The sequence below is a fragment of the Daphnia pulicaria genome, chromosome 6 (genome assembly GCF_021234035.1).
Source record: "Daphnia pulicaria isolate SC F1-1A chromosome 6, SC_F0-13Bv2, whole genome shotgun sequence".
Classification (NCBI taxonomy): domain Eukaryota; kingdom Metazoa; phylum Arthropoda; class Branchiopoda; order Diplostraca; family Daphniidae; genus Daphnia; species Daphnia pulicaria.
Genome location: NC_060918.1, coordinates 9444961 through 9464145, shown reverse-complemented (window position 1 = coordinate 9464145; position 19185 = coordinate 9444961). Strand labels below are relative to the sequence as shown.

General features: G+C 40.2%; 5 protein-coding genes across 5 annotated transcripts; 3 read left to right on the top strand and 2 right to left on the bottom strand.

The window, feature by feature from the left end:
- The first annotated feature begins 381 nt into the window (after positions 1-381).
- Positions 382-8598, top strand: LOC124343188 (serine/threonine-protein kinase SIK2-like). The gene is made up of 7 exons (XM_046796408.1): positions 382-1373; positions 2916-3032; positions 3183-3246; positions 6087-6202; positions 6301-6471; positions 6618-6741; positions 6816-8598. Exons 1-7 carry the CDS (start codon positions 1197-1199, stop codon positions 8030-8032), a joined length of 1986 nt encoding a protein of 661 aa, XP_046652364.1. The 5' UTR covers positions 382-1196; the 3' UTR covers positions 8033-8598.
- On the bottom strand, positions 8526-9302 carry LOC124343352 (39S ribosomal protein L41, mitochondrial-like). The gene is made up of 3 exons (XM_046796683.1): positions 9043-9302; positions 8873-8973; positions 8526-8811 (listed from the first exon to the last, which is right to left on the bottom strand). Exons 1-3 carry the CDS (start codon positions 9215-9217, stop codon positions 8593-8595), a joined length of 495 nt encoding a protein of 164 aa, XP_046652639.1. The 5' UTR covers positions 9218-9302; the 3' UTR covers positions 8526-8592.
- Positions 9303-9801: 499 nt separating this feature from the next.
- LOC124343200 (V-type proton ATPase catalytic subunit A) lies at positions 9802-13172 on the top strand. The gene is made up of 12 exons (XM_046796433.1): positions 9802-9957; positions 10031-10124; positions 10393-10505; positions 10570-10797; positions 10860-11054; positions 11119-11213; positions 11282-11553; positions 11630-11756; positions 11828-12076; positions 12142-12348; positions 12415-12604; positions 12669-13172. Exons 1-12 carry the CDS (start codon positions 9955-9957, stop codon positions 12759-12761), a joined length of 1866 nt encoding a protein of 621 aa, XP_046652389.1. The 5' UTR covers positions 9802-9954; the 3' UTR covers positions 12762-13172.
- A 3455-nt stretch (positions 13173-16627) lies between these two features.
- LOC124343251 (presenilin-1-like) lies at positions 16628-18661 on the top strand. The gene is made up of 7 exons (XM_046796514.1): positions 16628-17123; positions 17187-17396; positions 17456-17676; positions 17749-17847; positions 17920-18171; positions 18231-18343; positions 18406-18661. The coding sequence occupies exons 1-7, from the start codon at positions 16828-16830 to the stop codon at positions 18559-18561; spliced, it is 1347 nt and encodes a 448-aa protein (XP_046652470.1). The 5' UTR covers positions 16628-16827; the 3' UTR covers positions 18562-18661.
- On the bottom strand, positions 18649-19050 carry LOC124343372. The gene is made up of 2 exons (XM_046796708.1): positions 18857-19050; positions 18649-18796 (listed from the first exon to the last, which is right to left on the bottom strand). Exons 1-2 carry the CDS (start codon positions 19008-19010, stop codon positions 18723-18725), a joined length of 228 nt encoding a protein of 75 aa, XP_046652664.1. The 5' UTR covers positions 19011-19050; the 3' UTR covers positions 18649-18722.
- Between the last annotated feature and the right edge of the window lie 135 nt (positions 19051-19185).

The window sequence follows — 19185 nt, the reverse complement described above, 5'->3', positions numbered from 1 at the left end:
CTATACCTTTCCTTCTCCTCTTCTTCCAATGATTTTCTAGAGTAAATAGTCGATGGCGTTTTATAATATCGATGGGAACGGATGGGAGAAAACAGCCACAGTGGAAGGGAATGGCGTACATATCCAATCGATAAAAGCCGCAGCGGAGACGGTAACCGACGTCACGCCATTGACGTCATTGCTGACGCAAGCTCCCTTCCTCCCACTCCCACCCTCCCTTTTTGGTTTTCTTCTCTTCACAACAGGAGAGGAGGAGCATTCGTCTCTTCCACCATCCACCTGCCTTTTGGTGGGATGTCAACTCACAAATATCCCCGCTTCTCCTTTCTCGCTCCTGGCTCGCGGAAGCAAAGTCTAGAAAACACAGTCGGCGCCTGTCAGTCGTCTTGAAAACATTGCCTCGCACAAGCCTCTGTCTGACATTCTCTTTGCCACCGTCTGTTGTTCTGTGACTTCCCGAGCGCGACCTGTCGGCTCATAATCTCTCGTCGTCGTCTTCAGGGTTTTTTTCTTCTTCTCCCTTTCGAATTTTGGCGCCTTCGTTTCGAACGAACCGTGTAGTGCGCTTGTTTGTGTACGTGTGCCAGGAATGAAAAGAATCGTTCAGTCTGCACAGGCGATCATTGGGTTCAGATGGAAGTTGAAGCAATTGTAGGAGCTGTTTACCATCATTTGGGGCCGATCGCTATCGCCTGCTATTGTTTTAATCCGACAGCGGAAAGTGTGGTTGACTTGCGGCCACTGGCCGCGATCGTCTCGCCTCTGTTTTCGTATTCATTTTCGTGACGGTTTTGTTCCATTTCTTTTCAAGAGTCCAGTGCTTCTAGCCTTTGCTCCAAACACATTGCTTGGCAACGGATCTCATTAGTGCATAGCGACTACAACGACTAGCCAAATACCTCGACAACAACAGCCCCGTAGCTTCCAACAAAAATATTGCGAAGAAAACGAAAAACAAGAAACTGAAAGAAGAAGTAAAAATAAAAAAAGAGGGGAAACTGCGACGAATGAGCCACAGAATCCACTTTCTAGTCTACAGGGACCAAGCGCTTGGAATGAGCTGACTGAAATTGTAGGTCTTGCACTGAGCTCTGCTGCAACAGATTGCAGGGAACACACATTCTACGGGTTCAATAGGCGTGTCTGGTCATATTGGTGACCTGATCTACTCGAACTTCGATGAAGGACGTATTAAGATGGTGAAGATGGAACAAGTAGGTAGCTGTGGTGGTAGCAATGGAAGCGACGGAGGAAGCGCGACCGGCAACAAAACAAATCATATCCGAGTGGGTTTCTACGACATCGAACGAACTATTGGACGCGGAAATTTCGCTGTTGTCAAACTGGCTAAGCATCGCATCACCAAAACAGAGGTAAGTCAAAGTGGACTCAGTTAATCGATCGACGTGTTTTCTTAAGTCCTCACCCCACTTCCCATGCGTTAGCAATGTTGTCCTACACTTTGGGTAATATTTGCGAATTAGAGACTGAAATGTTTTAAAGAAATGAAGTTGAAGTTGTTGTCATTTTCCTTGGAACTGGATATGTAGTTTATAGGACAAGTGCAATCTGCAAAGACACTATAGTATCTATCAACATCTTCAGAAACCAACCTAGTGGATGTAACAAATCGTTCTTTATGTATCGATGCGCAAGTCTCGTATAGATTTCAACCATGAGTTTCTGTAGGACTGTTTTACTTCCAAGTGGGTTGCTGAGATGCACCATGGATATGACATTTGTTATTTTTACCTACATGGCTACATCTCTTGCGACATTTATTTTTATCTTTTTCCAAACTTTTTATTTCTGTTTTCCTTCTATTGGCTTTCCAGAATGTCCTTGTGTCAATTTCCCCTAAATCACTTTTAATCAATTTTGTTCCTGGGAACCATTTGAAATTGCTGTAGCCCGTAGTATTGCTTTGGTTGGTACCAATCACAAAATCTCACGAGACGTGCAATCGAATGCATGTAGTACAACTATCGAAATTGATCTTTTTTTCTCAGTTTGGTTCAGGGAGACTGGGCAGGTTCAACACTATTACGACTCCTTTCAATAAGTTTCTCTCCATCATAAGGTCGCACGTTCTTTGCGAACTGTCTAACTTCGCTTGCCTTTCCTTTGTTCCCTTTTCTGTTTTTTACTTTTGTTTGGTATAACGCGAACATGTCAGCTGAATGTTTCAAAATCGATAAAGTGACGAATGGCGGCTAGTTCGATCAGTTCGACCAGTTCCTGATGATAACCATAGAAGACAGAGATAATCTTTTTTTCTTTTTTTTTATTGGTAGCTATTAGGATATTCTCCGTTCAAATCAAATACTATGGCCAATCTATTTCCTAAAAATGTCACCATCTCGATCGATTTGCTTGGGATTCCAATAAATCGATAAGAAGTTGAGCGGTAAAAGTCTCCTCGTATTGAAACCGAGAGCAGTTTTGAAAGGTCATCTTACAATTCTGATCAACCAAGTTCTAATGTAACCAGCATTATGCTGACGTCAAAAGAACAATGGTGGTAAACTATAACAAACTTCACACGGTACACGGACCCAAAAAAGTGTAATGACCTTTTCCTAAAATTCAATAGTTCAGTGGAACTGTTTCCAAAGAGACACGAAAGAAAAAAATACCAAAGGTTAGAAAAATTTGCCGTTGCCAAAATAGTCTAAAAAAAATCTTGAACGTTATTCTGCCAGGAATCAAAATAAAATATACAAATATAAAAAAGAAGCCTGCAAGTTTTTATTGTCTGGTGTGTATGACGAGGCACGGCGCCGCTTTTATGGGCTCGCTCACACAGAACGCGACTGTGACGCTATTGGCACTTTTTAGTGAAAACATCCGAGAGACATCATGATTGCGAACAGCTTGTTTTATACCCATTTGATTGCATGTTTAAATGTTTATAGGTGGCGATCAAGATTGTGGACAAGAGCCAATTGGACGAAAGCAACCTGCGTAAACTCTACCGTGAAGTCCAAATATTGAAAATGCTCCGACACGACAACATCATCCGCCTTTACCAGGTAACTTTTCCGTCCGTGGAGAACATAAAAATCCAATTGCCGCGTTCTTATCCTCACACCATTGATAGTATAGAAAATCCAATAAAACATGACAACGGACACGCGTGATGAACCTTATTATTGATGTATTTTCTTTTTGGTTTAACATAGGTGATGGAGACGAATGATATGCTTTACCTGGTTTCCGAATACGCCAGACAGGGGGAAATATTCGGTAAGTCTTAAAAAATAATGCATTTAGGCTTCTATACTATGCGTGCGTGTTTATTTTCCCCGTGTGATTTTCATCGTTATGTAACGTCCCGTCCCTAATGAAATGAGATGATCTTGTCCGGGTCCGTCACGTCCGTCGTTTATTATCCACTAAAAACGATTCTTTTTCAAGTTAGACCAATAGTAATAGTAGTTGATCTGACTTTTAATGATTAATGAATGTAATGCCACCGTCCGATAGATGTGGATGACGTTTGCGAAAAACCATTCTCCGACAGACTAAAGTTTGATTAATAACATTTCTGGGAAACTGATTTATTGCCGCGTTCGGGTGAACTGACGGGACTTCGATTGTCCCCTTTTGTGCGATTCTTTATTTGCCCATTATTATGGAGATTTCTGTTGTGTGAAAAAAAAAACAAGCTAAGAAAAGGTCAAGGCACTCACGTCAGTGGTAGCCGAATGACATCAAACGTTCCTCATGATTGTCCCGGATTTTCTGTTTGGAACTGATTGTTAAAAGGGACACGGCGCCCCAAAGTGGATAACCCAGTACCGTGATAACCCACTTATTGATCTGTTGACTAGACGAATTTGGACATTTTTCTTTTCCTGTGCTCTTTCCCTCTTTTTGGGGTTGTCATTTAAATAAGTACAGCAGTGACGTCGTTTAAATATGAGACCCGTGAGTTAAACTGACCTGACGAACACAGCATCGATTGAAACAACAACAGTTGAGTACCCTCGTCCCATATCGGACAAATCTCCCATGTTTTTTCCTCGTCCTGCACGGGGAAGAGATTATTCTAATTGGACAGCGTCGCAGGATTTCTGACGTTGTGATACGCATCGCTACTTGGAGCAAGGAATGGATGAGGAATCCTTTGAAAGCGGAACTTTTGAATGACGTCAAACGAACACGTCAAACTTTGTTGGAGACGGTTTTAGAGCTCCCTGGCGTGTGTTGTGTCCCCAGTGCCTGATTCTTCTTGACCCCCTCGAATTTGAATCCATCCGTCGACTCAGTCGTAATCTCGTATTGACATATTGTGCAACGAGGAAATGGAATTTGAGCCAGATTGTTGGATGCACGGCGGCGGTGCGGAGAGGCCGCGGTATAGAAAATCCAGTAAAGAGAAAGTCTGGATCCACCATTATGGATTTCAAGAGAGAGGCAAAGCGGCCTTTGAACTACAAGACTGAATCTTTCATGAATTGATTTCGATCGACCTGAGGGAGAGACTTGAATCGCCGGGGCGGGAGTTGTAAATCACGATGCGAAACTTTTTTTTGCTTGACGCTCCAATCTCCAGCTTGCTAGGATCTGGTGAGTGTGTATTCGGTGACATCGATCCGAACGTATTCTCCTGTCGTGAGTTGGATGCCTCCTACATGGAGTCCTTCCCACTCCACTGTGCCAGACATCCATAAATAAACGAGCCCTCGTTCCCTCGATTCGAAAACAAACATAACCATCCGGCGCAACGAGTGCGCCGCAGATTGCGGACTGAATCGAATAAGAATCTACGCCAAAGACATGCCATATTATTATGCAGGAGATTCGTCACAATAGAGAATAATGGCTGTTGTTGACGCAACTCTTTGAAATGTCAAAGCCTCAAAAGAAATAGCAAATCTAATCAGCCGCACCGTCTAACTGTTCAATGGAAAGTGGAGCCAAACAGCGGCAGCAGATGAAAATGGCAAAAGTGATCATGGCAGCCCCTTATTCCAGGGTTTAGACATTGTTTTCTATTTGTTGTTTTTCTTATTTGCTATTTGCATTGACTTCTGAATGGTAGACACCTTTTCCTCTCAGTCTACAGTATTCCATTTGGCGTTTTTTTAAAAGAAAGTGTTTCCTCCAATTCCCGTCTGTCTGCTTTGGCTTCTTATACTCTTAGCTGCCTGCGTTCCTCTCGTAATGAAACGGGGGGAAATATTTTAGAAATAGACTCACACACAAAAAGAGGCGAAATGAAAATACCAAACAGAGCCTTAGTGTAAAGGGATGTGTGTAGAGTGGGTTTCTTGGACGTTGTTCACGTTGAAGAGAGACTGCTGGGACGTGAGCACGTGACGTTTGACGTCATTAGCAGAGTAACAAGGCCCCCTTCGCTTCGATCATGAGCTGAGAATAGAGCTAGATAGATTTAACTTTTTCTCTCTATATATCTTATCTCATGGCATTTAACATTTTGGGCTTATTCGACACTTCCCCCCGACCACTTATTCTAGTTGCGACTCTTTTTATTCCTTTTTTTTTTCACTTTTTAAAACCAATGGAAACGGGGTTTGCCATCCGCGACCGTCACCACACTCGAGTGCTGGATTTGATAAGGGTAAAGTCGTCGCATACCATAATACTAGTTGGGTCTGAACTTAGGCTGCAGAGCTGTAGGCGGGAGATAAAGGTCAGCCCCCCTTCAAGTTGTTTTACGTCATTGTACCAGAGTATGACGACGTCGCCGTCGGAAATCCCACCCTTACGATAAGGCCACGAAAAGGTCAAAGACTAACTATATCACGTTATGACCAGCCAGTCTTTTGTGGGGTGTTTGTTAGAGCGCTACCGACATGTCTAGCCCAGACTAACTGTATACGGGCTTCAACCAACGTCATCCGCTCTCCTATTCGAGTGTATGTCTATTGACCAAAGATTTTATGCGTGGGCGATGCCGGATTCTCCTCCCGGACGGATGGATCTTTTCTCTTTTGATGATTCCCCCCTCGTACGTCAATGCAGCTGTTGTTATATTCTGATGGACGTCATCATCGATGGCGCTTTGTTGAACTTTTGGCTTGACTGGATTCTATTTTTGGTGTGATTTCGTGCAATAGAATATATTGCGCGGCAAGGGCGAATGTCGGAAACCGTGGCGCGACGCAAATTCTGGCAGATCATTTCGGCTGTTGAATATTGCCACCAGCGGCGCATCGTTCACAGAGATTTAAAAGTATGTCATTCGCTACTTTACTTTTGTTTTCTTTCCAATTGTTTAGAGTGGGGAAGATTTCCACTATCTCTCTTTTTGTATTTCTTTATTTTTTAAAGGCCGAGAACTTGTTGCTGGACGCACAGGGTAATGTCAAGATCGCCGACTTTGGGTTCAGCAACTTTTGGTCTTCAGAACATCATTTGGACACTTGGTGCGGATCGCCTCCCTACGCGGCTCCCGAAGTCTTCCTCGGTCAGAAATACACCGGTCCCGAAGTTGACATCTGGGTATGTAGTTCACTCAATTGAGCTTTTATGACATTTGTCAATTCCACATCGATCGCCGCCTTCTTATCCTTTTAAGTTTTTCCACTCCGAGCTTACAACTTATAATTGATTTTTGTTTGTTTTGTTGTCTTCGCTGGATTATGCAGAGCTTGGGCGTGGTGCTTTATGTTCTAGTCTGTGGAGCCTTGCCGTTCGACGGCGCCACTTTACAAGCGCTCCGCGATCGGGTCCTGTCTGGTCGATTCCGCATTCCCTACTTCCTCTCAGCAGGTGAGCCATCCATTATTGTCCCCTCGATGAATTTCATGAATGATTCAATAACGATTAAATTATTCAATGTATAGATTGCGAGTCGCTTATCCGGAAAATGCTGGTTGTCGATCCTGCCAAGCGCTGTGGTCTCCAGCAAGTCAAAAGGCATCGCTGGATGCTAATAGAAGCTCCAGCCATTCAGGAGGAGTCGGTGATCATGGAAGGTGCGACCGGAAACGAACCGGACGAAGCCGTCAACGAACAAATCTTGCGATTAATGCAATCCCTTGGCGTCGATCCGGTGAAAACGAAAGAGTCGGTACTTCACCAACGATACGATCACCACGCCGCCATCTATTATCTGCTGCTGGAACGGCGGATTCACTTGTCGGCGACGGGAGAACTACCACAGTCATCCCAATCCAAACAAAGAAGATCAATCGTTGAGACGACAGCTACGGCGCCGGACCAGCCTGTTCTACCCGTTGCTGGTGCCAGCCGGCGCCCGCCCTTGTGGACGCACAGTCCACCTCTTCGGGATTCGGCGTGTGGCGACAGCGTCGATTCGGAACGAGGATCCGTAGGGGGATCACTCCTTTCACCATTGATGGAATCAACTCCACCCATGTCAGTCAAGACAGTCAAAAGCAACACCTATTCCGTTGATGAAGGAGTCGAGGATTGGTCTGAATCGGGCCAATCTCCCATGGGTAGCGCAGGCTCTACTTTTGAAACTCTAATCGGGGATGGATTGGCGGTTGAATCTCATCAACAGCCCAACGAACAGCAGCAGCAGCAGCAAAGGCTTCAAGGTCTAGAGCTTCCTGCTTTATTTCATGAAGGGCGGCGAGCATCGGACGGACTAATGTGTCAACAAGCGGGAGTCGTGCAAATGCCTGCCAGCCCACGGCGAACAACTGCGCCGGAAGGGTCGTCTAGCGGAGGTGGTGTAATGCTGCTCTCAGAGACTCACCGGGAGCATAAGGCTCTTTGTCTGCAGTTCAGTCGAGACGAAGGATCAAAACTGGTTCATAAGCAGCAACAGCAGACACAGCAACGGGCTAGACCAGTATTGCGCCAAGTCTCCTACAAATTAGCCCAGCAACAGCCAGTGCAGCTGGGCACACCCGTTTCGGCTCAATGTCATCCTATAGCCGAAGCCGAAGGTAGTTTGGAAGTCTCTCCCGATCATGATCCGGATGATCCTAAAATGACGGCTATGATGATGAAAACCACCTCCGAGTTGGATGAATGGTGCCGATTGCCGTCATCCCTTGCGGCCTGCGATCTAAGCCCCACGCCACCTTAAATAATAAATATATTCATAGCAAAAGGGAAACAGAAAATCCGGGAAGGATTTTGTGTACACTGTACCTCTCCCCGAATCATAAATGTAATTAACTAGGCGAACAATCACATCATTATGCAACCAGAGTTGTGTAAAGGAAAAAAAAGAACTATCCTTTGTTATTCCAGCATCTCAAGTGTGAATCATCTTCCCTTACCCAATTCATAGTTATATCATTTGTCTGGTAGATACGATTCGTCCAGGATATGGAAACAATGAAAGACACTCATAATGGCGAGATGATAATGTGGTGTCGATGCACCTTTTTACCAAGAATTGCAATGCTGTTATACCGACGATACATGAACTAAGTCACAACCTAGTCAAGCAATAACCTTCGACAAGTCCTTTCCTATATCAAATGTGTTAGCGACGAACCCTCTCCCATAATATCATATATATTATATAACATGAATGTTGTCAACACCCTCTATCAAAAAAATATGGTTGGATATCTATATTGCTCTATGTATTCAAACTGATCCACAAGTGAAAAATTAATGAGAAATAAAGACATTTATTCATACAATGTCACTTCTAATTGATGAAACTTTTTCTTTTGCTTCTTCAGGTGTGAGTCTCTCTGCAGCACTGGGTTCTAAAGACTGGTTGTCTGGTCCCAGCTTTCCCGCTTTAAAGTCTTCGGTTATTTTCTTCACATAAACTGCACCAAACAATTCTTCTGGAGTTAGAGGTGGTTGCACAATGTCACTCGTACGGTATGATACATAGGGCTTCAGCTGAAACAGGAAAACATGTATCAATTTGATAAATCAATTACTTTATGGCAACTATTTCTACCTTGAAACCAGTCAAGTCAGGAACAATGATTTCGGGAATCAATTCTTTGATTTCCACAAAAGCAGACCCATTTTTGTATCCAATGGGTCTGACTCCATAAGCTGTAAGATATGATAAATTGTAAACCTACTGTGTCTTATTAAATGCTTTAGTTAACGATTTGGGCCTACTGTGAATCGGGACATCTGGATGAGGACTTTTTGCCTGTTTTGCTTTAAAATCCTTCGTTCCGCGTTTGTTGTATATAGGAAATTTCTTAAAGTTGCGTTTTCCACAAGCGCAAGCTGTAGTTGAAATACCACGAACAAACTGCTTTCCGAATGCTGTAAGCATGTTCAACTCCATAATAATTTCACGTTTTTACGGGATTCGGTGTTTCAGTAAAGCCACAAACAAAACAATTAAACAAAGCTCGTCTGCTAAGACAGAGATTCCCGATCTTATTTTAAGTTTAAAAATTCCTTTAACTTAAACTTAGTAAAACATAAAAAACTTTTAAGGAAGAAATAAAATTTATTATATAGTTACACGGTGAAATAAATAAAAATAAAAATACTTATTTTATTTTCATCTAAGCAGGCTTTCTAGTTTAATAGTTTTTCGCTTGACTCGTTTGGGGCGGTTAAGTCGGAGAAAAATAGATAAGACAGGAACAGTGGAACACTGGTCATGTCAAGATTTTACGCCACCTAACGATGAATTAGACGACATTTTACGATGAAATGCCAAAAGATGAAAGATCCTGTTTGTGACCGTAAATAAAAAATTTTCATATGTGAAAAATTTGAATTCGTTTTTTTTTTAATATTAAAATGTGTACCATTGGTCCACAACCCCTCAAAATAAAATCGACGACAGAAATAGATGATTCTATCCGTTAGGTGGCGTTCAAAAATTGTAGTGTCAAATTTCTTATTCAGAGCGGCTCTCCTTTTTCTCTAAAGTCATGTGACTGCTCACTCAGCTGACTCTGACACCCGTGATCCCGTGAAAGAGGCTTCAAAGTACGATTCATTCGTATAGCATCGTCTTGTCATCAGCTTCCTCGTTTTAAAGCTCACTTGAAATAAATCTTCTGCAAAATGGTAGGAAAATGTTTTATTTGTACGTTTGAAGGATCAACATTGAATGTAAATCTAAACGTTTACTATAATGTAGGCAGGTGCTATGGATAGAGCGTCGAAGTTGCCCAAACTTGAAGATGAAGAAAAGGAATCAAATTATGGATACGTTTATGCTGTTTCCGGCCCTGGTATGATCATTTCCATCTATGATTGTCTTTATTGCTTGCTAAGATTCTCTAAAATACTGACAATCAGTAGTAGCAATTTGCCTTGCTTTGTAACAGAAGAGTGAAAACTATTTCTTTCATTGTTATCTTGACATATTTTGTTTTCTCCAAGTTTAACCGATTAGATGGATTTCTTGTTAATGAACATGTTCCAAACCGAGAGTTATTATCTTATTTCTGGGGATTTCAGCAATCTAAATGTTCTTTAAACAACTTGGGTTTATTTCAGTCGTTACTGCCCAGAAGATGTCTGGATCAGCTATGTACGAGTTGGTGCGAGTTGGTTATTCTGAGCTTGTAGGAGAAATTATTCGTCTTGAAGGAGACATGGCTACCATCCAGGTCAGTTGTATTGTTAACTACATGTTCATGTACAATGATTAAACCCAAATGTTTTGTTCAATAGGTTTATGAAGAAACCTCTGGTGTCACAGTAGGAGACCCCGTACTAAGGACGGGCAAGCCCTTGTCTGTAGAACTCGGTCCTGGTATCATGGAATCTATCTTTGACGGCATCCAACGTCCCCTGAAAGACATCAACGAACTTACCCAAAGTATCTACATTCCCCGTGGTGTTAACACTCCCGCTTTGAGTGTCACTGCAGAATGGGATTTCAAGCCCGCAAACATTAGGGTAACTAAACGCAATCATATTACTGTTACTTTAGAAAAAATAAATATATTTACTCTGATTAGATTGGAAGTCACGTGACTGGAGGCGATATCTACGGAACGGTTTTCGAAAATCGGATGGTTAAACATAAAATGATGCTCCCTCCTCGTGCTAGGGGTACTGTCACGTGGGTCGCTTCTCCTGGACACTACCGCGTCACTGATAAAATTTTGCAGATTGAATTTGATGGCGAAAAAACCGACTATACCATGTTGCAGGTAAGCTCTGATTTTGATGTGCAGTCCTAAACGAATTACTACAGATATTTTGTTCTTTAAATAGGTATGGCCTGTGCGTCAGCCGCGTCCAGTTGTTGAAAAGCTTCCGGCCAATTATCCTCTTTTGACTGGACAGCGTGTGTTGGATGCCCTTTTCCCGTAAATAATTGTTGTATTACTCTTTATTTTTTTAAAATTAATCCCAAGCAATTTTTGTGCTTTTGCAGTTGCGTTCAAGGCGGAACAACTGCAATTCCGGGCGCTTTCGGTTGTGGCAAAACTGTCATTTCGCAGTCATTGTCCAAGTACTCTAACTCAGACGTCATTATCTACGTCGGTTGTGGTGAGCGTGGTAACGAAATGTCTGAGGTATTGCGAGACTTCCCTGAGCTGACCTGTGAGGTTGATGGCATTACTGAATCCATCATGAAGCGTACTTCCCTAGTAGCCAACACCTCAAACATGCCTGTCGCTGCTCGTGAAGCTTCCATCTATACTGGTAACATAATCTTTAACAACTACTTCACATTATTCGTTATTTTTTAATGTTCTCTTTTGGAATTATTATCCTTTAGGTATCACCTTGTCTGAATATTTCCGTGACATGGGTTACAACGTCTCCATGATGGCTGATTCTACATCTCGTTGGGCCGAGGCTCTTCGTGAGATTTCCGGTCGTCTCGCTGAGATGCCTGCTGACAGGTTTGTTTTGTTACTCGTCATGTTTACATGACGTTGTGATCTGCAATGTATTTGTTGGTGTGATTTAACAGTGGTTACCCTGCATACTTGGGAGCTCGTTTGGCTTCCTTCTACGAGCGTGCTGGTCGTGTCAAATGCCAAGGTAGTCCTGAACGTGAGGGCTCTGTCTCCATTGTCGGTGCCGTGTCCCCTCCTGGTGGTGACTTCTCAGATCCCGTCACCTCCGCAACACTGGGTATCGTACAGGTGTTTTGGGGTCTTGACAAGAAATTGGCCCAGCGTAAACACTTTCCTTCCGTCAACTGGCTTATCTCTTATAGGTAAATCTTTTGCTATAGAATGAATAGAATTCTTGTTTTAAATCACTGATGTGAATCGTTTGCAGTAAGTACATGCGTGCTCTGGATGACCACTACGAACGTCATTTCCCCGAGTTTGTACCTCTTCGTACTAAGGTCAAGGAGATTCTGCAGGAAGAAGAAGATCTTTCCGAAATCGTGCAACTTGTCGGCAAAGCTTCTCTTGCAGAAACCGATAAGATCACTCTTGAAGTTGCGAAATTGCTAAAGGATGATTTCCTTCAGCAAAACGGGTACTTAAACTGTTTATTCGCTGATTAACTTCTTAACACTATTTTAACCTGCAACTCTCTTTATAGATACTCTGCTTACGATCGTTTCTGTCCTTTCTACAAAACCGTGGGCATGCTTCGAAACATGGTGGGTTTCTACGACATGGCTAGACATGCTGTCGAGTCAACTGCCCAATCAGATAACAAGATCACATGGGGAACTATTCGCGAGTCCATGGGCAATATCCTATATCAACTTTCTTCAATGAAATTCAAGGTGGGTTCTTTTTTCTCGAGTACGGCAAGAATATTTTAAATGCTATTTTCTAATCTTGAAATAGGATCCGGTCAAGGACGGAGAAGCCAAAATCAAGCAAGACTACGACGAACTGCACGAGCAAATGCAACAGGCCTTTAGAAATTTGGAAGACTAAATTAGCACCCTACAAGTTAGAGTTTTTTTTTCCCCATCAGCAGATTAAACAAATAACATCCGTAGCTCATTCTACGTTTCTTAAGAAGTTGTTTCGCAGCCAAGGCAGGTCTCTGTCATTAGTTGATTCTTTTTTTATTTTATCTACTTGTTTTCCTGTGTGTGCGTGTATATGATTTATTTGAATTTTTTTCCTGGGTCCTGGAACACAATAATTCCATTTTGTCATATGAAAGAGCCATCACCCAAATCCCGAATATTGTCGTTGCAAAGCATAACAAATCTAGGAGATTAATGCATGGAACATTCCTGATGGACAATTTGCGTCTTTTTTTTTGGATCAACGTGTTAGAGAAAGTAATTTCTCTCTATTCGTATTTCTATGGGTGTTCAATAAACCTGCGAAATTAGATAGCCTGGGACTTCCATAGCACAAAATTAAACATGTTACAATTAAATTTTATGGTGTGAAAAGATGAATTGTAAAGCAAGTCTTAAATAGCATGAACAAGTTATAACTAAACTGTTCTGAACTACCAAAACTAACTTTACTTATTTTTTGATTGTTTTTGTGTTTTATGTTTGATTTTTAATTAATTACCATAAGGTTTCTGTTTTTTTTTAAAGAGATTTGTGTGCGCATTACTGAGAAATATGGTCATTCAACTGAAGTTTGACATATTTTTTTTAAATATCGCGAGACACAATTGGCTGTTGCTCACAGCTCCGTATTCAGACAATCTAATTCCGCAATCTGCCCCAACTTTGCTAGGAAGGGGCCGTCTATATTTGCGGTTAAATTTTTTGTGAATAAGGACAGATTCTAGCGTAGACTAGTTTTTTTTTAAATATGGATAACCCCAATTTTGGTACGCATGTAATTTTTTAGGCAAATGTGAGGTCCCTTTCGTGCTAAAATGGGGCCATTAGTTAATTAGCAATAAGCGCCTTCGCTTACTGCTGGTTTCATACTCGCTTAACGTATTGCGAAAGGTACCCGAGTTTCGTTTAAAATTTGTACTGGCCTATCATCTGAAAAAAAGGAATTACTACAGAAAGAGGAATAAGTTAAACCTTTTTATGCTTAAAAAAATGAAAAAAGCGGTTACCTTCGAAATTGAAATTTTAAAACCGGAAATGTTTAGCAACGGCTGTAAGGTCACTTTAGCCTTACGATAACAAAAATCAATTAAATGCACTTTGCGCATCACGTTGTGAAACGTTGACTTTGCATTGTGTGCAGTATACTAATCTATCTTGTTTAAATGGTATTTTTTTTTAAAGAAATGGGATCTAAACGGATAGTTCTACAAACACATGCGCATAGCTCCGTTACGTTTGCCTGGAACAAAGTGAAAACTCGTACAGTTACAGGCGCTGGGACAAAAAATACTCTGGAACTTAACGATCAAATGTCAATGTAGTGATGTACAGTACAGATGTACATGAATCTTTCAAGTGAACAGAAAGTTGAAGAATTTGAAAACAGATAAAAATCTTATCTTCACTTCTATTTGTCCAGAGATGAGTAATAATTAGATTTTTAAAAGTTGTTGTATTGGTTGACCATCGGTCATTGTTATTTTAGCATTTCAGGCAGAACAAAGCAGATCAGAATCAGAACCCTTGAAAATGTGCAATGCCTGCGCTGCGATGTGCACATGCTGTGGTTAGAATTTTTCCGAATTTACTTTTTTTTTTATTTTATAATTGTATCTTTACACGAATTCGAATTTTTTATTCTACTCGATTAATTATGTTTCAGGAAAATTGACGAAATGGATTGTCATTGGTTTAATTATTTTCGTTGTGGTCTCGATCGTAACGTCTTGCATTGTTTTATTGGGTCCTGATGACGAAACTAGTCCGACTTCGCCAAGTCCTGCTGTTGCCACGGGTAATTTTTTTTTACAAATATTTTTTTTATTATTATTTCAATTACGCTAATTCAAGTGTAATGCTTTAATTCGCCTACAATAGACTTACTACAGAATTCAATAATTTTCAAAGCAATTGGAACCAGTGCTAAGCCTATATCGACCTGAATGTTTCTCATCAAACCAAGATTTCAGCTTTTGATGGTTACCTTGAATTTTAAAGACGTGTGCTATTTTATAATCCTCATGTGGATTTATGCACTTAATAATGATTGATAAAAAAGAACATATTTTCTTTTTGAAAAATACAAACATAATGCATTTCGAAAAAAAAATGTTACATGTTATACAGAGACTTTTGAAAATCTGTATTGTTTACGTCAACGAGAGTTACGAGACGGGAAACAGAAACGGAATATTATAAAACTGTAGATAAAGAGAGATGACCTAAGAAATGTACTTAAGTGATATAAATGCTACCCACGACAGTCTGTTAAAAGAGTGGATTAAATTACTGAATTTTGACGAATCAAACATTATAGTCAAATCAGTATGTAGCGCTAGGATATAGAACACGATACGCTTATCTTACTTTACGTTTCGAAATACTTTCCGGTTTGTCCCGCTGGTGTTCAACAACGGAGGTAATTTCCCGTCCGTAATTTTCTGCCCTAGATTTTCTGACGAAAGAAAGCTAAAATGAAATTCTCTTTCAGACCTATGCATTTGAGACGCAAGCATTCGATTACATTTGTATACATGTACACATAACCTCAAATGACTTCAATTCCCAATGAACTACCGACAAAAGCTGAAAGGAAAAGAGAGAATTATTTCTTCATACTATCTTATCGGTATCGTGCAATGTTGACCAGCCATAGATAACAGTTCGTGCGTCAAAACGACTAGACTAAAAAAATATACATATATCCCTTCATATTCGATGCCATTTAGCCACCAAAATCGATATTGATTTAGTGTACTAGGTGAAGTAGAATCTGGAGGAACGCATCGAAAAGTCATAAATTCACAATGTGCCTAGCTTGCTGTGCGGCGTGCATGTGTTGCGGTGATTATTAATATCTATTTGAGTTTAATTTTTGTTACATTTTTAACGATCATTTACTTTTATAGGAAAATTGACAAAATGGATTGTCATTGGCATAATTATTTTCTTTGTCGTTACCGCTGTTGTCGTCCCTTGTGTTCTTTTGTTGGGTCCAGATGACCCCGAGATTTCGTCGACGACCGTAAATCCGGTTGAAATCACAGAAAAAGCAGGTAAAGTTATAAAAATAGTTATTTTTTCTTATTTTTTTTATTTTTTAATCCAAGTGTAAGAATACGAAGAGAGTCTAATTATGTTTCTATGTTTTCAGAATTTTTCATAAAAGATTCCATCATATTTAAAACTATTGAAAACAACATAAAATCCGCGTCACGGTAGATCTTCTAATATCAAGTTGACAATTGACAACGTGTTTTTCCCCGGCGGCTTATTCATTCGTTCTATTGACAAAACAAATATACGTATTGTGACAATTTATTACAGTTTTTTATTTGCGAGAAATACGAATCAGTAAATAATGCATTGATTTAATTGTGTTGGAAAAAATACAGTACAAAATACGTTAAAACTGTGATTGCCGACGAAGCTGTTGAGTGTTGACTGTTCCCAAAATGATCTCAAATTTGGCAATTTTTAAAATTAAAAAAGAAAACAATATTAATTATAAGGTAGGTTGGCTTATGGTTAAAAGTAGCAGGTGTGCAGGGGTAAAAAATCTCTCTTCATTTTCAATTACGGCGTTAAAGAAGCTCTAAATTTAATAATGTGATTATCGCGTAATTTGTGGTATCAGTGTGCGGAGTTTGAAATATGAAAGCGGAATCTTACTATTTATTTATTTAGTTTTTGCGGAACGATTCCGTAGAAATGTTTTATTTTAAGCTGCGTTGCCGCCTGCCGGATGCCGCCCACAAGGCCACAATAGAGTCAGACAGTGTGTGTGTGTGTTTGAGCCTTTGAGGTTTGACAGTTAAAAGTTTGGCTCACGGCATAATTACAGTCGATAGTAGTTGCATAAGATTACTGCGATTACTAAATACCAATAATAATATTTGGGTTGTGACTTCTCCCGGATATGGTTGTTTGATTTTCATCATCAAGCCTAAATTGATATTATTGGAATGTCTAGTCCACGTTCATCAACTTCGTCGAATCCACCAGAGAACGGAGCTTCTCTTATTCCCAATGAACGTGTGCCTTCTCGATCAAATACAAACCCTGCTTTACAAGAGCGACAGCAAATACCCAGAGAACTAAGCCGAAATCCAGTTGATCAAGATGAGCTTGAAGATGAAGAAGAGTTAAAATATGGAGCAGCCCATGTAATTAAACTCTTTGTCCCTGTTTCGCTATGCATGATGGTTGTGGTGGCCACAATAAGCTCAGTCACATACTACACGCAAAAAGGAATTTATTTGTGAGTATTGTGTTTCTCAAGTTTGTAAATGTATGTGTTAATTTTTCATTGGCATTTTTGTAGAGTTTATACACCATTCCATGAAGATAGTCCTGACACTGGAACCAAAGTGTGGAATGCTGTTGCTAATGCAGCCATTCTTTTGGGTGTCATTGTAGTGATGACAGTTTTTTTAATTATGTTGTATAAATATCGCTGCTATAAAATTATTCATGGATGGTTGATAATGTCCTCGCTGATGCTGCTGTTCATATTTGCATACCTTTACCTTGGGTAAGTGAAATTTTTAAACCTAAATTTTGTATACTCTAAACATTTTTTTTTTTTTTCAGGGAGGTTTTGAGAACATACAATATTCCATTAGACTATATTTCACTACTCTTCATCATGTGGAATTTTGGAGTTGTTGGAATGATTGCAATTCATTGGAAAGCCCCTCTTCATTTACAGCAAGCCTACTTGATCTTTGTTGCTGCACTCATGGCATTAGTTTTTATCAAATATCTCCCTGAATGGACTACATGGGTTGTTCTGGGTGTGATTTCCATTTGGGGTAAATCTTAGCATTTTCCCTTAAATTTCAAAGATACTGTTGATTCCATGTTTTATATGTTATTGTTTTTAGACTTGGTAGCAGTTCTCTCCCCTCGTGGACCTTTACGGATTTTGGTGGAGACGGCACAGTCTAGGAATGAGCCACTTTTCCCTGCTCTTATTTATTCTTGTATGAAGTTTTATATAGATATTCTTATAGAATGGATGAATTTCAATTCATTTTTCTATTTAACTTATTTAGCTACGGTCGCATACATGGCTGTAATGGCCACAGACCAGTCATCAACAAGCAATTCCACTAGCAATAATGAAACTGCTGCCAATGGACCAAGGAGCCCTACAGACGGTGGCTTCACACCCGCCTGGAGTCAGGAGGCCGAGCAGAGAACTGAAGCAAGGAGACATAGAGTTCAAGCCGCGGCCACAGAGGCTCCTAGAGCTGCACCTCAACCCCAACCAGTTACAGAAGAAATTGATGATGATGAGGAAGAAAGTAAGTTTTAAATTCTTTTTAAAATGTGGATTTCAACTCAAAGTGTGATTTTATTATAGGAGGCATAAAGCTTGGATTAGGTGATTTTATTTTCTACAGCGTCTTGGTTGGAAAGGCCTCTTCATATGGAGATTGGAACACTACAATTGCCTGCTTTGTTGCAATCCTGATTGTAAGAGTTAATGCATAATTTTAACATGATTTATTTTGACCTTCTGAATTTTCCTATTCTAGGGATTGTGTCTGACTCTGCTGCTACTGGCAATCTTCCGTAAAGCCCTTCCTGCTTTGCCTATTTCTATTACATTTGGGCTGGTGTTCTATTTCGCCACAAGTAAGCTTGTAGCCCCATTTGCTGATTCACTTACTGCCCAACAGGTTTTTATTTGATCACTTGTATTTAAGCCTAAGCTTTTTTTTGTCCAACAAATTGAACTCAATTAATTGTAATGTTTTAACTAACATGAAAAATAAAAAGATCTTGAATAAGTTTTATTGTTGGTATTCATTTACTATTTCCATATTCTTTACAACAGTGACATTTTCACAAACTAGTGTTCATGAAGCAGAGCAGCTTCCTTGGCCATCTGATCCTCGTACTTCTTGATATTTCCAGGTGAGTTAACTGAAAATAAAAACCAAGAATGAATAAAAATGCAAAAAAATTACAAAATTTCAAGAATACTTTTGTCATTCAACCACACAAAGATTGGAAAGGTTGTAAGAACTCCAACAGCGTAGTATTTGTAGATCCAGCTCTTGCTCATATGATGTTTAAACGGGAACATGCCAATTTTGGCCGTTAAAGTGTAAGGATATTTCATCATACGTCCAGACATTTTGTTAGGTTGATGTATCTACAGATATTTATACAAAACAAGACTAATTTCAGTATTTAAAACAGTTTCAATGTAAAACACGGCCACTTACCGATGTGCTGCCGATTGATGGAGAGAGAACACCAATATGGCCGATTTTTAGGCAGTGACGAACTAAACATTATAAATTCTGCCA